The 15,030-nt window shown below is 51.6% G+C and overlaps 6 protein-coding genes across 6 annotated transcripts; 2 read left to right on the top strand and 4 right to left on the bottom strand.

Annotated features, from left to right (window-relative positions):
• Positions 1 to 188: 188 nt before the first annotated feature.
• Positions 189 to 2,140, bottom strand: PFICI_13467 (uncharacterized protein; the record flags this gene model as incomplete). The annotated part of the gene is made up of 3 exons (XM_007842048.1): positions 189 to 488; positions 612 to 1,895; positions 2,081 to 2,140. 3 exons carry the CDS (start codon positions 2,138 to 2,140, stop codon positions 189 to 191), a joined length of 1,644 nt encoding a protein of 547 aa, XP_007840239.1.
• A 2,101-nt stretch (positions 2,141 to 4,241) lies between these two features.
• Positions 4,242 to 6,220, top strand: PFICI_13468 (uncharacterized protein; the record flags this gene model as incomplete). The annotated part of the gene is made up of 2 exons (XM_007842049.1): positions 4,242 to 4,248; positions 4,332 to 6,220. 2 exons carry the CDS (start codon positions 4,242 to 4,244, stop codon positions 6,218 to 6,220), a joined length of 1,896 nt encoding a protein of 631 aa, XP_007840240.1.
• A 656-nt stretch (positions 6,221 to 6,876) lies between these two features.
• Positions 6,877 to 8,670, top strand: PFICI_13469 (uncharacterized protein; the record flags this gene model as incomplete). The annotated part of the gene is made up of 1 exon (XM_007842050.1): positions 6,877 to 8,670. The coding sequence occupies one exon, from the start codon at positions 6,877 to 6,879 to the stop codon at positions 8,668 to 8,670; it is 1,794 nt and encodes a 597-aa protein (XP_007840241.1).
• A 61-nt stretch (positions 8,671 to 8,731) lies between these two features.
• PFICI_13470 (uncharacterized protein) lies at positions 8,732 to 10,396 on the bottom strand (the record flags this gene model as incomplete). The annotated part of the gene is made up of 3 exons (XM_007842051.1): positions 8,732 to 9,883; positions 9,945 to 10,020; positions 10,092 to 10,396. 3 exons carry the CDS (start codon positions 10,394 to 10,396, stop codon positions 8,732 to 8,734), a joined length of 1,533 nt encoding a protein of 510 aa, XP_007840242.1.
• Positions 10,397 to 11,006: 610 nt separating this feature from the next.
• On the bottom strand, positions 11,007 to 11,936 carry PFICI_13471 (uncharacterized protein; the record flags this gene model as incomplete). The annotated part of the gene is made up of 1 exon (XM_007842052.1): positions 11,007 to 11,936. The coding sequence occupies one exon, from the start codon at positions 11,934 to 11,936 to the stop codon at positions 11,007 to 11,009; it is 930 nt and encodes a 309-aa protein (XP_007840243.1).
• Positions 11,937 to 13,143: 1,207 nt separating this feature from the next.
• On the bottom strand, positions 13,144 to 14,994 carry PFICI_13472 (uncharacterized protein; the record flags this gene model as incomplete). The annotated part of the gene is made up of 1 exon (XM_007842053.1): positions 13,144 to 14,994. The coding sequence occupies one exon, from the start codon at positions 14,992 to 14,994 to the stop codon at positions 13,144 to 13,146; it is 1,851 nt and encodes a 616-aa protein (XP_007840244.1).
• Positions 14,995 to 15,030: the final 36 nt, after the last annotated feature.

Raw genomic sequence — 15,030 nt, forward strand, 5'->3', positions numbered from 1 at the left:
AGCCAGTAGCTTTGTTGCTTTCAACGGAACCATGTGCAACTCAACGAGTTGATTGGTTAAGGCTCACATCACCACTCGCTTTTCATCTGTACATAACATGTGATATGTCTTATCTGCAAGATTCTCTATTATTCCTCTTCCCCGAGCGGCTCAAAATGGAGGGATGGAGAACCCCGTGACAGTTCGACCTATGGCCCAACATCGTCGCTACACGATAGCGAATCGGTTGAGGTGCAGGAGGCTTGGTCCTTTTCAGCAATATTGGCCTCGTCCAGGCCGTCAGAATTCTGTGTATTGCGATCGCCTTCGTTAATATAGCACATGCCCGAACCTCCGTCGTCGAAGAGCGCCGACATGCAGTATTTGTCCTGGTTGCATTCGTCGATGCATGTCAGATAATTGCCTGTCTCTACGGAGAACGCGAAAGGGAACGGGTTGGCTGAGACTCCGCAAGCCACACGAAAGGAACACCCGCAGCCGTCGCCTCCCTTGCGATTTCATATCTGGTCAGCATGGGGATAAAAAATATCTATTTTCTCGAGCACCATTCTAGGACCTCATTGTCTTCTCTGTCACGCATGTGTATGAAGAATGATGCAAACAAGACTCACCGGCGCAGCCCCAGTGTACCCCTCACCGTCAGCAACAGTACTTGTGGCAATAGCTACTGATGTGGTCGTAGCCGTTTCAGTACTCGTGGACGTTGTGGTCGTGATTGTTGTGTCAAAGGACGTTGTAGTCTCATACTCGGTCGTTGTACTTAATGGTCCCGTCGTCGTGCTCGTCACTGTTGTCGTGGTAGTATCCATAGAGACGTCGGCCGTGTCCGTCTCAGTGCTCGTGATTATTTCTGTCGAGGTAGGGCCAGTCTCTGTCGCGGTCTCGGTGATTGTCGATGCAATGCAACTGCATATAATTGAGTCCAAGGTTGGTTCATTAGAGTTAGTTCCAGTGTTGTCAGACCCAGTGCCGGTAGACCTGGTGCTGGTAGACTCGGTGCTGGTAGACTCGGTGCTGGTAGACTCGGTGCTGGGAGACTCGGTGTTGGTAGACCCAGTGCTGATGGGATTGGTCGTCCACTGGAATGTTGGCTCGTTTGTAGCCGTACCAGTATTGGTAGACTCAAAAGTCCCCGTAGTCGCGGTGCTATACCATGGTTCGTAAGAGGTTAGGCCACCAGCGTCAGTGTATGAAGAGTCATAGTCAGGCTCCTGCCTATCATCTCCATAGTATGAAGTCTGGCCAGGGACCTGGCCTTTGCTATTTCCGCCACCATAGTTCGAGCGGCTACCATCACCACCATAGCCGCCGATGCCATAGTCCCCATCGCTATCACCACTATAGCCCCCATCGCCATCGTTGTCGCCAGTGCCACTATAGATGCCTTTATTGTTGTGGCCATTATAACCGTTACTGCTGCCGCCACTGCCGCCGTGGTAGCTGCCGTCTCCATTGTTACTGTCGACGCCGTGATAGCCAGCATTGCTGCCGTGACTACTATCATCGCTATAGCCGCCATTTCCATCGTCGTTGTATTCACCACTCGAGCCTCCATATACACCACGATCCGGGCCAGAGCCACTGCGATAAGAACCGTGGTCTAGTCCATGGCCCCCACCATATGCAGGCTGGCCACCATGACCGAATGGTTCACGACCACCGCCATTGCCGTACGAAGGATAAGAACCAGGACCAGCGCCTTGACCGTACGCGGTCGCTCCTAACCGAGATGGGCGATTGCCCGAAGCCGCGCCGCCATTACAATCAGGATTGCCGTCGAGGTGTCGCTTCTTCCGGGCAGGTTGTGTAGGCTGTCCCAGGCGACAGACAGTTGTTGTGGACGCGCTTGTTACGGTTGATGTCGATGTCGTCGTCGTTTGGTCAATCTCCACATCCTGTTTCATGGAGTAGAAGTTAGTATTCTTGGCCACGTTTTCTGAGCACATATACAACGAAGCTCAGCGCTTGTTGACGGCTTTGTCAGTCCTTTTTGTCTCAGAGCACTATGGATTTGCTTGTATGTTTCACGCTCATGGAAGGCGGTCTCGGAAGGGCCAGATTGATAATGCCAGTCGCTTACCGTCTCAAGGTAGACAGTTGTAGTCGAAGTCTCAGTGGTAGTCCCACCGTCGTCGGTCATGAAGGTGGTGGTCTCATCTAATAGTACTCAGACCAATTAGCATATGTAGTTAGAGAATACGAAAATTACCATATATCTAGATTGTGAACGCGACAGTCCAGACACAGAGGGGCGAGTACTAACCGGTAGTAATGACCACAGGCGTAGTCGTCGTTGTCGTAGTCGTAGTTACAGTAATGGTAGCCGTAGCTCTAGGAACAATGGCTAGATAATTCTAAATGTCGGCATTTGTATGATTTATAGATGGTGATGATAGAACACAAATATTCAACGGCATTGCCTACTGGTTGTCGTAGTTGGTGCACTAAAGTCGAATTGCTGGGTACACAAATACTGGGAAATAGGATCTGTGGCGATCAAGGAGCTGAGGCTCGAGTAATAAGGAAGGGTGCATGGATTAATAGTTGTGACAGTCGTGAACTCAGTCGGACTTGGCTCAAAACTGGCCAGAGCCGCCATCTTGACCAGGCACAGGAAAGAGAAAATGAGTGAGAGCTGGTCCAACGAACGAATGGAAGAGACGATGAATGGAACACATGCATTCGAGTCAGACTATGGACAACCATATGTATCGTAGAATACCACGAGCTAAAAATTTCTACGTGAGCACGTTCGGGCTTGCGCGTCGCGGTACAAGTGTATGACAATTTCCCACCCGTTCTTTACAAGCCATATATGTGAATAATATACAGCCGAACCCTTTTTGAGACCAACCAAACTACGGAGTAGAGACTAGACGGCTGGTCGGCTTCTGGCCTCATCTTGAGGCGGGATTACAAAGAAAATAGTATTAATAGTAGAAGTCGTAGGAGTAGTAGCTTCGGAAGAAGCAACGGTGCGGTTCGCTGCTTTTATGACCAGGAGCCGATAAATTTGATTCTTGTCCGTGAGTCAAAACGGGGGGAAAATGTCGATGAGATTAGTAACTGGGTGGGGTATAGGACAAGGGCTGTAGGTCCCGTACATGACTTTGTCGTGCCCCGTGCCTGAACGCCACGTTGCCTCGACCCCAGTCGCAATGATGAGATGCGATTGGCGCCGTTTCCACATCTTAGGCTACTTGGACTGGGAGCTACCTAGAGGTCCATCAAACATCACTCAAATCTAGCTTCAAGGCGCTACGAAATCCGTGTCATCAAACGAATGTCCCGAGGAATGACATTCTTCAATACTGGCAACGTCGGACCATAACAACGTGATGTGCGGATAGGAATCTCACGACAGGCCAAGATCATTTTGCAGAAGCTCTAGAGCCGCCAAGTCACACAACATGTCGTGCTGAAAAAAGTGCGCAGACCGAGCTGAACTGTCGGCATTTGAGCTAGCTCCGAGAGCAGAACTTCCCAGAAGAATTACCTATCCTTGACTGTATATGGCTGTTCCCTTCCGCTCTAGTCAATTAGGTAGGTAGCTCGCAGTTCCTCGTGCTGGCTACTATGTACAGCCTGCTCATGCCAGCCGAGGCACAATTGCGACGCCAATGCCCCCTCCCGACTGAGCGTCGCACCTCATCAGAGCCAGCCAGAGTTCACTGATACCACGCTAATTCACTATCAATGTATGATGATGGAGGGGGACATTTGTAACCTCGACGCGGTTACGCCTTTTGTCGTACCTCGTTTCCATGTCCCAAAGAGGACCATTACTTTGGTTTCGAGAATTGTTGGTCTTCAGGGATGAGCCCCGCAAACCTTGACCAAAGTTACAAGGTCTCTTCCACCAGCATGACCAGGGCCGACGGACATCATAACCCACCGACGATCCGTCCATCGTCTCCATCATTCACATCCTGTCACTAATAGTCCGCCGATTTTTGGGTGCTGGGCTCTAGCCTTTGGCGTGCTTCCTTTTTTTTTTCTTCGATGTACTGTTCATTGTAGCAAAATTCTCTTCACACATTACGCATTAGTTCCCTTGTATAACTTCACCAACCGCCATCCAGACATTTTCAAAACTGCCTCTTATCGGGGAACCTTACTGTTATACAAGCCGTCTCACACTGCTACTGCCCTGAGCACCGTGGGATTATACTGCAAGCCTTGACACCTACCTACCTAGCCTATAGCAGCCTCGCCCACCTAGTCCACGTCGCACGGCTGGGATGCCAGGTTAGTTGTCTGATCTTATATTTTGATAAGATTGATATATAGACACCACTGTTTCTGTTGCTAACGACCTTCACTGAGGTCAGGCCCTCTTGCGTTGGCCGTACCGGCAGTTGCCGCAGGCCTCGCATATCTCAATGCAAAGTCTGGGCTATGGTACGATTACACCCTCTTTCGCGGCGCCCTGCTGGCCGGATCGCACAGCTCCCAACGTGAAAAGCACGACACGGTCAACACTTTTTACGTACTAGAGGATCGAGCCACCAGCAAGGCAACAGCTGATCGGATCTATCTCATGTTTGAAGATAGAACATGGACATATGCCCAATCCTACGAAATGGTTCTCAGATATGGTAATTGGTTCAAGACAAAATACGGTGTCAAGAAAGGGGATGTCGTGGCTATGAATTTTCAGAACTCAGACCACTATATTCTGATTTGCTTCGGACTATGGTCAATTGGAGCGAAGCCTGCTTTCATCAATTACAACTTGACTGGCAAAGCATTGACGCATTGCGTGAAGGCTGTAGATGCTGTTCTACTTCTAGTCGACCCTGAACTAGAACGGAACCTGGACGAAGACGTTCGTGCATCACTGGCGGGGCTTCCTATCGACTTTTTGACAGAGCAAGTCATTGCCGAGGTTCATGCAACAAGCGCTGAGCGTCCCCCTGATTCTCTGCGCTGCGGCGAGGCTCACCGAGATACCGCCGTTCTGATCTTCACTTCCGGCACAACTGGTTTACCCAAGGCTGCCATTGTTTCGTGGCTGAAGCTCATAGTAGCTGGGAGCTTTGCTACGGGCTGGCTAGCTACAAAGCCACAAGACATTTTCTATACCTGCATGCCGCTGTACCACAGCTCAGCGTTCATTATGGGGGCCATGCACATCCTCGAGGCTGGGGCTACAATCGCCCTGGGAAAGAAGTTTTCGACCAAGACTTTTTGGAAAGACGTACGGCGCTTTGATGCGACGATAATCCAGTACGTTGGCGAATCTATGCGATACCTTCTAGCTGCTCCTCCCCAAGTAGACCCAGTCACAGGAGAGAATTTGGACAAGAAGCACAGAGTCCAATTGGCATTCGGCAATGGGCTGAGGCCTGATGTCTGGGAAAGGGCACGTGAGCGCTTTGGTCTTAGGAGGATTGCCGAGTTCTACAGCGCCACTGAAGGCTTCTATGCAACTTGGAACGCTACATGGAATAGCTTTTCCGCAGGTGCCATTGGCCGAAACGGATGGCTCTTTGAGAAGGTCATCAAATCACGAGTCGCCATCATCGACGTTGATCCCGATACAGCAACTGTGAGGAGGGACGAGAAAACTGGGCTGGGTCGAGAGGTTCGACGCGGAGAAGTTGGTGAACTGGTCGTGTTCATTCAAGATATGAAGGATTATGAAGCACAATTCCAGGGATACTATAACAACAAGAAAGCCACGGAGAGCAAGATTATTCGTGATGTGCTCAAGAAGGGGGATGGATTCTTCCGGACTGGCGATCTCGTCAGCTGGGACAAGGACGGGCGGATGTACTTCCATGACCGGATTGGCGACACGTTCCGGTGGAAGAGCGAAAACGTAGCTACGACGGAAGTGTCGCAGATGTTGGGCCTACACCCGAGCGTGCAAGAGGCTAATGTCTATGGCGTACAACTGCCCAATCACGATGGTCGGGCTGGATGCGTGGCACTTGTGCTGAAGGACCAGCCAAGCGAAGTTGTCATGAGAAGCCTTGCACAGCATGGCAAGAAGATGCTGCCCAAATACGCAGTTCCCATATTCCTTAGAGTGGTCAAGGATGGTGGACTCGTGGTCACGGGTACCAACAAGCATCAAAAGCAGGAACTCAGACAACAAGGAGTGGAGCCTAGCAAGATGGGTGACGATGAGTTGTGGTGGTTGAAGGGCGACACCTATGTCCGCTTCGGTCAACAGGACTGGCAAGAGTTGAATGGAGGAAGAGTCAAACTATAGGCTTTCGTACATAGCGCGTTTCCGCATAGCATTTGATCTCTACATATTAATCGAGAAGGGTTCAAAGTCATTGTCTAGGTAGAAACACTGAAGACTGCTAGGATATGTTGTTACAAGCTGCTCTCCGAGTAGTCTCTGACCATGAAGCAAAGGCACAGACACAACACAACGGTTAGAGTGAGTTGAGCAGTGGAAACAGCAAAATACACATAATTCGCATTGGTAAATGTGCAGGCAATAATTGGATCTGTATTACCCCCAAGAATCTGCCCCAGCTTTCAAAGCATGAATGCGTGGCTTCATATCAATCAAGGAGGTACTGAAAGCCATGCTGACGTTCTGGTTATAAACCATTCGCTGCATGTGTGACTAGCATGTCTTGCAGCAGCCCCACAGGTGCCAGCCCATACCATGGTCCCCTAACCAGACAATCGTTCGACGTCAAAAATTCTCTGCCCCGCCCCCACCATCATTTGCAATTGCCCCTCCAAAAAAGTTCCCATCGATGCGCTGAGAATTTCAAATTGGGTTTTCTTGTGAATTTCTTAGTTTCCTTTGCGCGCACCTGAAGGAACACGACACTGAAATATTCTAGCCGAGAGTCGGTTCTTTAGATTGTGTCGCCCTTTAGTCTTGGGCCCTCAAGTCTGCTAGCCATGGCGTCCGACCTGACTTCTGCGCCCGTCCTCTCGACGCCCGCGGAGCACACCTTTTCCGACGATCCCACGCCGAATGCTGTCTTGGATGCTGCAAGATCCAAGAGAAGCGACGATGAGCTCCGACGCGTCTACGAAATCGAACGAACTGTCTCCGAGATTGCCCAAAAAGGATGGCGACGCGTGGCGTTGCAGTTTCCAGACGCTATGTTGAGGGACGCCGGATGGGTCGTCGAAGCATTGAGTCAAGAGTTGAGGAGGGTTCCCTTGAGCCCACCGTCTGCTGAAATAAAGAATGGCTCGAGCGACTTGGAAACCGACATGAATGCTTCGAACACGGCTACGAATGGCGAGACGGCAGAAATTGCACAACCAAACGGACAAGACGCGGAGAAGAGCATACCAAGGTTATACGTCTTGGCCGATACATCGTATAGTTCGTGCTGCGTAGACGAGATCGCTGCTGAACATGCGGACGCAGAAGCAGTGGTACATTATGGTCGGGCATGTTTGAGTCCAACTGCGAGGTTACCTGTTTTACACATCTTTACAAAGCAGGAACTGGACTATGATGCTGTATGCGACGCCTTTGAGAAGGAATTTGACAACAAGAAGGATGAAAAGGTGGTGATCATGGCAGATGTCATGTTCCAGGATCATGTCAAGCCAATTTGTGCCAAGTTGACCGACAAGGGCTGGACAAATGTCAAAGCAACGGAAATCGTCCGAGATCCAAGTGCGACGATACCGAATCGAAAGCTCGTCGAGTCTGAAGATAACTCGTCAGATTCAGCATCTACAATCACTGACCTGAAAGACCACCACATGTTTCATATTTCAACGCCACCGACGGCCCTGCTTCTCACGCTTTCCTCCCGACTCTCGTCTTTGCGTATATATGACACCCCAGTGTCGCCATACACGACGGCAACAGACTCGAAACCTGATCCATCCATCACGGCAAATATGCTCAGCCGAAGGTACGGCCTTGTGATTAGACTGGCTACGGCCTCCATTTTTGGAATTCTAGTCAATACGCTCTCGGTAGCCAATTATCTGCCTACTATTACCAAGCTCAAGGAGCAAATTGCTGCGGCTGGCAAGAAGAGCTACACGATCGTAGTCGGCAAATTGAACGCTGCAAAGCTGGCCAATTTCGCAGAGGTTGACGGGTGGGTTGTGGTTGGCTGCTGGGAAAGTGGTCTAGTAGAGCAGGATGGCATGTGGAAGCCCGTTCTGACCCCATTCGAGTTGGAACTGGCCCTGGCAGGTGACGACAAACGAATTTGGGATGGAAGCTGGTGGGGTGGAATTGAGGGAGTTGGAAAGGATTCTGAGGAGGACGTCGAGGACGAAAACAATGAAGAAACGGAGGAAAGCAACACTTTTGCACAAGATGTGGATGGCGGGGTGGATGATGAGGAATCAGAGCCTCCCGAGTTTGACCTTCGTACTGGAAAGCTCATCAGCAACAGCCGTCCCATGCGCATGGCAATCCGGAGTCAGCAAGCCGCCAAGAATGACTCGGCGTCGACACAGACATCGGCAACCAAAGCCAAGGACCCCTCAAATGCCCTGGTCCAACACAAGTTTGGTGAACTAGCCATGGTCAATGGAGTTGTCAGTCCTGGTGCCCAATATCTGCGGTCTCAAAGGACGTGGCAAGGCCTTGGAAGCGACTTCAGAGATGTTGACGACGACGAGAAAGAGTATGAGGACAGCACTCTGGTGCAAGAAGGACGCAGTGGAGTGGCACGTGGATATACAGTCGGAGAAGACAGCGAGAGAAACTGAGCATGCCTCTACGGGGCAAACCATATTTGAGTCTATATTGCTTGGCACGGTCAGCAGCTGACTAGACATCTACCAAGCACACGCTGTCAAGCGAACCAAAGCCTGCCGCGACTCCACCCTCTTCGCTCTGGTCACTCTTGGTTCGCAAAAGGTAGCCTGCCTCGTCATTCTTCAGCACTTCGATTCCCTGGTCTGTCCTTCTCCATAGGACCGTTCCCCAGACTCCAAGTTCACAAATCACACCACCGGACTGCAGTTCTCCATCTCTGAGGATTGCATTTCGTTGAGCTGGAGGCTCAATCATCTCCATCAGCACGTATCCTGGCCACTGGCTCTCAGGAACGTTCTGTAAGAATGCGGGGATGGCGCCGCGGTAAATATTGTTTCCACCGGCCTCTCGCTGTGGTTTAAGAACGAATCTCTTGGCGATTTCTGGATTGGTTGCCATCTCGCGACCCTTCAGACCGTCTAGGGACATGTCCATGGGGTACATGGGTGCAAATGTAGCTCGGACACGCTCGCACTCTCGTTCTGCCGCTAGGAAACGAGCCAAGTGTGGTGAGTCTGGCGTTGCAAGAATCTGCTGGACCTTTTTGAAGCCCGCCAGATGAAGCAGCACAGATGGGCACTTGATTGCCCGGGATCGTTCAAGATGGGTGCGCGCCTCCCATGTCACTTCATTGTACTCATCAGGCGATTGACCGGCACGAAAGTATACGGTCGAAACCTCGTAGATACGATCGGGAAAAGCAGGTGGCGAGTAAAGCAGCCTGCGCTCCGTGTCAAGTCGAGTATGTTGGAGGACCTGTGTGAAGGGAAGTCGAAAAACATTGGCCTTTGTCTCAGAAAAGAGGGAGAGTTCAAGGTGTTTTTGGTCAAACACATTGCGCTCGATATCTTGGACGATGAGGACGATGCATAGTGGATGGTTAGATGGCGACGGACCATAGGCAGCATGAGTTGCCGCAAGACCAGCTACGATGCGTTCAGTGGACGGGTTTGGCGGAAGGCTGCCAGCACGAATCGTGGATGAAGCTGACTCTGGGTATGCGTTCACGGAATTCAGGTAGCGATGAAGAGAAGTGACTTGCGGGGCCAGTCCGCCAAATGCTGCAGAGTTGACATTGATTTCGACCTGTTTGATAGTTGGTCGTTCCTGAGTCTCGGGGTAGTGGACCATGTAGTCTGAGCGAAAGAGGCCAAACGAAAGATCCTAAGTCGCCAAGGTGTTAGACTGAATGACGGTACTCTTTACATCATGCCATGATGCGTACCTGGACGTAGCCTTCCGCCTTGACGGTTTCATGAATCTCCCATAGCTTAGCAATGAATGAATCTATGGGAGCCAATCTAAAGCCGTTGTTAGCAATCCAATATCACTGATACCGACAGAACATGTGTGAGGGCTCTCTTTTACTTACTCTTGCACCACCCGTCCTAGCCATTCTTCGTCGCTAGCCACGGCCGCATAAAGCCTGTTGTACGCAGTCTGGATTTCCAATGCTTCAAGGAAACAATCCGCAGGAAACCGACTGGGAAACAAGGTGATTGGGATCGTACCCGCATGACTTGTCTCTGAATCCTCAGCGGCCCCATTGGCGGAGCGCAAACGCACCACCAGACCATTGGTAATGGTCCATTCGTGAACAGTAGTGGCCAGATATTCTTGCTGCTCTGGCGTCAACTGCGGAGGGTAGGAAGACTGGTAGAGTGATGTAGCAGCCATGGTTTGTGTGCTTTGGGGCTAATCTTGCCAAAGAAGATCTCGTGCGGAAAGTGGTGCCAACAGAGGAAGGGCAGCCGGCTTACCGGAAGACGGCGTGGGTTTCACCCCAATGTTATATACTTGCTTCTTGTCTTTCTCCCATGGCAACTGGAACCCGGTGAGACCTCTTTTCCACGGCTAAAAATAGCTGTGATCAAGCGGTCAGGCCTCTTCCATCCCATGGTCATACGGGCGTTAATGGTTGGAGCCTGCAGGAGTTGAAAACCTATCCTGTTCGGAAATAATTATCAAAGTATGGGCGATGATGTCTATCCCTCCTCATACGCACATTACTCCGGATCATGAGGTTGACCTGGCAGTAGGTTCACACGCTGTGTGAGGCAAAAGCAGCAATCGGATCCTCTCTTGTGATAGCAAAGCTTTGGTGGCTTTTGCACCGTTTGAGAATTTGAGCAAGTTTATGCTTGCGGCACATTTATTCACTGGTTCAATATTGGCACTACAAAAACTAAGATGAACAAGATTTTATCGGCTACTTCATTTCACCAATCTGTAGAAGCATACACACGCCTCCACTTTCAATTTCCCAAGAATTGCTATAGGTTTCTACTCATTCATAAAATACCAAACATCGCACCTCGATGCTCTGCCGAGCAGGCGCATCCTTGGGCGCATTGGGGTCATGGAACGCGCTATGGGGAGTCCGCACCGCCAACCCCGGGATGCCGCCCGGCTCCCCTTCGCCAAACGAGTCGTAGCACTTGAGCAGCAGGACTTCGTCTGGGTTCATGTCCTTTTGGAAATAGAACCGGTGATTTGGATTTGGGGCCACCTGGATATGCTCCCCACGGGGCTCGTATCCTTCGACGGAGCCAGTTGTCAAGGGATCAGGAAGCTTCTCCTTGCCACGGTCATCGTCGTCGTCATCATCGACCTCGCAGTCGCCGAGGCCCGAGTCGGCGCGGCGCTTGGGGTACATGAGGTCCACGGCGACAAAGTCACGGGCCTCGGTGGTGCGCCAGTCGACCACGGCCAGCGGGAAGTCGAGGGCGGCGTGCTCAATGGGACGCCACGCGTTGATGATGGCGTAGCGGCCGCGGAGCAGCTCGTCGGCTTCCGCGGCGGGCAGGTGGCGCCGGACGCGCGCCTCGGCCGCCGCGGCCGTCTGGTCGACGTGGACCTGCTGCACGGGCTGGCGCGGCGCGTCGGCCTGGCGCCGGCGCACCGTGTGGTCAAAAATGTGCACCTTTCTGATGGGAGTACCGCCAGCGGGCAAGACGCGGCGCAGCAGCGCCTCGACCTCGGCGTAGTAGGCCCCGCGCACGGCGTCGTTGCTCGCAAAGAGCTTCTCCTGGGCGGGCGCGTGCACAACGGCAAAGCCGCTGTTGTCCGTGGTGAACTCGTGCTCGCGCCCACGGAGGTTGTGGACGTTCCATTCGTGACCTTGGTCGCGGTAGGACTTGTCCGGGCCATCGGCCTTGGACCACGGTTTGCCCGTGAAGGAGTCTGGGACAATGTGATGAAAGACTCCCGTCGTCATTTTCGGAACTTGATGATAGTGGTAGCAGAGACAAGGTAAGGATAGAAGTGAGCTGAGGAATTGTCGAGAAGGACTGGAGGGTTCGCGAGGAAATTATTACGCGTCGTTGTTATGGCCGAGGACAATGGACCTAGTAAGAGGCGAAGCGAGACGCATAGGCGCCGCCATCGCGGGATACAGTGAGACATGTACATCGGTGAAGAAGTTAGGCGAGTATAACCATTATGATGTATGACTATACGACGATCTTTTCTTGGCACATTGAAAGACTCTGCTTGCGGTGAGGGAGGTGGCATTTGGGTTGAGATCTCGCACCCGTGGACGGGCCGCAAAGCTGCGAGATTAAACGCATCTCATGTCGTACGAACATCATGCATTGTGCTTAGGCGATGCCGCAAGGTGGGAAATTCAGAATTCAAAAATTGGCGCTGGCGGTGTCGTGATATGTGCTTGGTGTAGTCAACAAATCATTGCTATGGTTACATCCGGGTTTGTGACGCTTCTACGCCCTGGACCGCAGCAGGAAAGAGAATCACGAAAACAGTGCATTTTTTGGTGGCTTGGAGATCCAGTGGTGGCGCTCTATAATGATGCTTTGACTCTATGTAGCTTTCTTGAACCGCAACTGTGTTACACTGCTTCGTCTGCGGTGACTGTGCAGCAACCATTGCAAGGTTCATTGATTAGTTATTAGGTAATACAATCTCGTGCAGACGGTAAAATCCGTCTCGTGAAAACCCCTGCTTGTGTATAGTCCCCAAGCCTCAGGTTTGTAGGATGGTCACTTCGGAAAGTTTATTTTTCGTGGTTTACTCATCATACGATTCTGTGCAAGCGAATTACTTGTCCTGTGGCGACCCTTGTTTGTGTATACCAACCTGCCTGCGTCCGCCATTCCTCTCGGGGGTTCTAATTTGGTAGAACATTAGATCGTCCTATTGAGGCTGCCAAGCTGCGCAGACTAAGCATTGCGCAATTCGTTCGACCAATTGGCGTCGCTCAATGGCTCATTTTGCGTCCTACTCCTCGATGTTGTATACAAGCCTCTGTTTACACTCTGGGAACCGCTTAACTCGGCCACGGAGAAGTGACATATCACCAACATGTCACAATAAGATTGCACTTGATGTCACTACTTCCTGCAAAATGTGATCGCAGAGTAATGATAGATTCGTATAGAAAGTACTATGGAAATGAGAGGAATCACCTATGGAGTAGTACCAGGTGTAAGCGGCAACGAAGCCATATTGCTGTCAAACTCTGTTGCCAATGTATGGCTACGGTCAAGGAAATTCATCGCTCGGTCGGGATGGTAGTACTTGTGCATATTGTGGGTCTTTCCCTCCAGACCGGCAACAACAGCATCTGCAATAACCGGTGACTGGGCAAAGCCACCAGTATTATGTCCTCCTGTGATGATGAATCTGCCCCCAATAGCGGTAGACCGCATCTCGAACAAACCTAGACCGTTCGATGTCCAGGGGCGCACGCAATACTTGAGGCTGGCTGCCAGGGTCCCAGTGGCGTCGCTTGCTTCATACGACCGCGGGAAGAATTTTTGGGCCGTATCAATCAAGCCATCGTAGATCTTCTGCAGTAGAACTTCGTCCACATTGAAAGGATCGACGCCTGTGTAACCGTATCCAGAACCGAGGATCAAGATCGGCGCGCCGTTGAGATCGGTTGTGACCGTCACGTTGGCGTCTTCTGTCACATGTCCCTTCCTGGCAAGCTTCAAGGAATGCTCAAGTTGAGGTTCAAGGTTTGGGAGCCGCAGCCAAGCGCCCAGGACACCATGAATCCGTGCCTCGCATCGTGTGCCCTCGAGAAGGTTGCGGCCGTACGCGCCAGGAGAAATGACATAGTTCTCCGCCTGGACGACTTGATCCGCACAGACCAAACCTTCAACATTTCCACTCTGGTCAAACAATATACGATCAAAGCGGGTGTCCCACTCAAAAGTCACACCTTGCGCCACCATGCGGCCTATCAGCTGAAGCATGAATTTGTGGGCGTTGACGGTGAACCCAAGGACAATGATGCCTCCAGCAATGGCTCCGGAAAGAACGGCATCGCTCAGAGCTGGCTCGTAAGTGCAGATCTCCTGAGGCGAAAGTACCCGTATCGTGGCGCCAATACGGTTTTGGCGCTCAATGGCTTCGCGTAGGTGCTGAGGATCAGAGTATAGCCGCAGAATGTCTCGGCGCGTCTCGCAAGCGGAGAATAAGTCGGGTTCGCGTTCTTGCCACTGTTCCCAGCTCACCCTGCTATCCCGGCTTAGCGAGAAGATATCCTCGTTGTAGCGATTGGCAAGCCACGGAGGTACAACTTCGTAGTCCGATATCCAGGACTGCTCCTCTGGCGTCAGTGAATCCAGCTTGCAAGCTCTCCAGCCCAGGGAAGCGACATCGCTGTTAAACCAGCCATTCATCGTAGTAGAGAGTGTGCGGTCGTTGTAGTTATCCATCTCTGACAGCGTAAACATTCGTGCAGCGTCGCCGCCATGACTGCACCCGAAAGACATCCACGGAGCTTGAGACGACGGATCAGGAGCAGCGTCCACAACACGAACTTTCCAGCCCTGCTCAGTGAGCCAGTAAGCTGTAACAAGGTTGACCATGCCGGCGCCGACCACAAGCACTTCACGCTGGAGTGCCAGCCCCAATGGGCGGTAAAACCCAGTGTTTAGAGCGAGTTGATCTACTGACAATCGCTCCAAAACCTCAAGGGCGGAAACATAGGCCTTGAGCTGATTCGAGGCAGTAATAGATGCGACAATAAACCCATCCCCAAGGCTTTCGGTAAAGGTCTGTGGCTGACTGGGGTCCGAAGAAACGCGGACATGGACCATGTACTTGGTCAGTCCCGACCTCCACTGTGAGAAATGATTTCGATTGAATTCCGTGCTGGATATGAGAGCATCAGAGGAAGATCTTTGCAGGACACCAAGGACAACCGATGGACTGCGTAGCTTCATATCAGGCCTGTACACGATGTTGTCCGAAACGACGCCCGACAAAACGTCGTCAGACAAGAAATCAACGATTGTAATTTTCATGTTGAACAAAGTATACGTGGTTTGAGAAAGACTGGT

Source organism: Pestalotiopsis fici (assembly GCF_000516985.1).
Source record: "Pestalotiopsis fici W106-1 unplaced genomic scaffold PFICI_Scf_11, whole genome shotgun sequence".
NCBI classification, from domain to species: Eukaryota; Fungi; Ascomycota; class Sordariomycetes; order Amphisphaeriales; family Sporocadaceae; genus Pestalotiopsis; species Pestalotiopsis fici.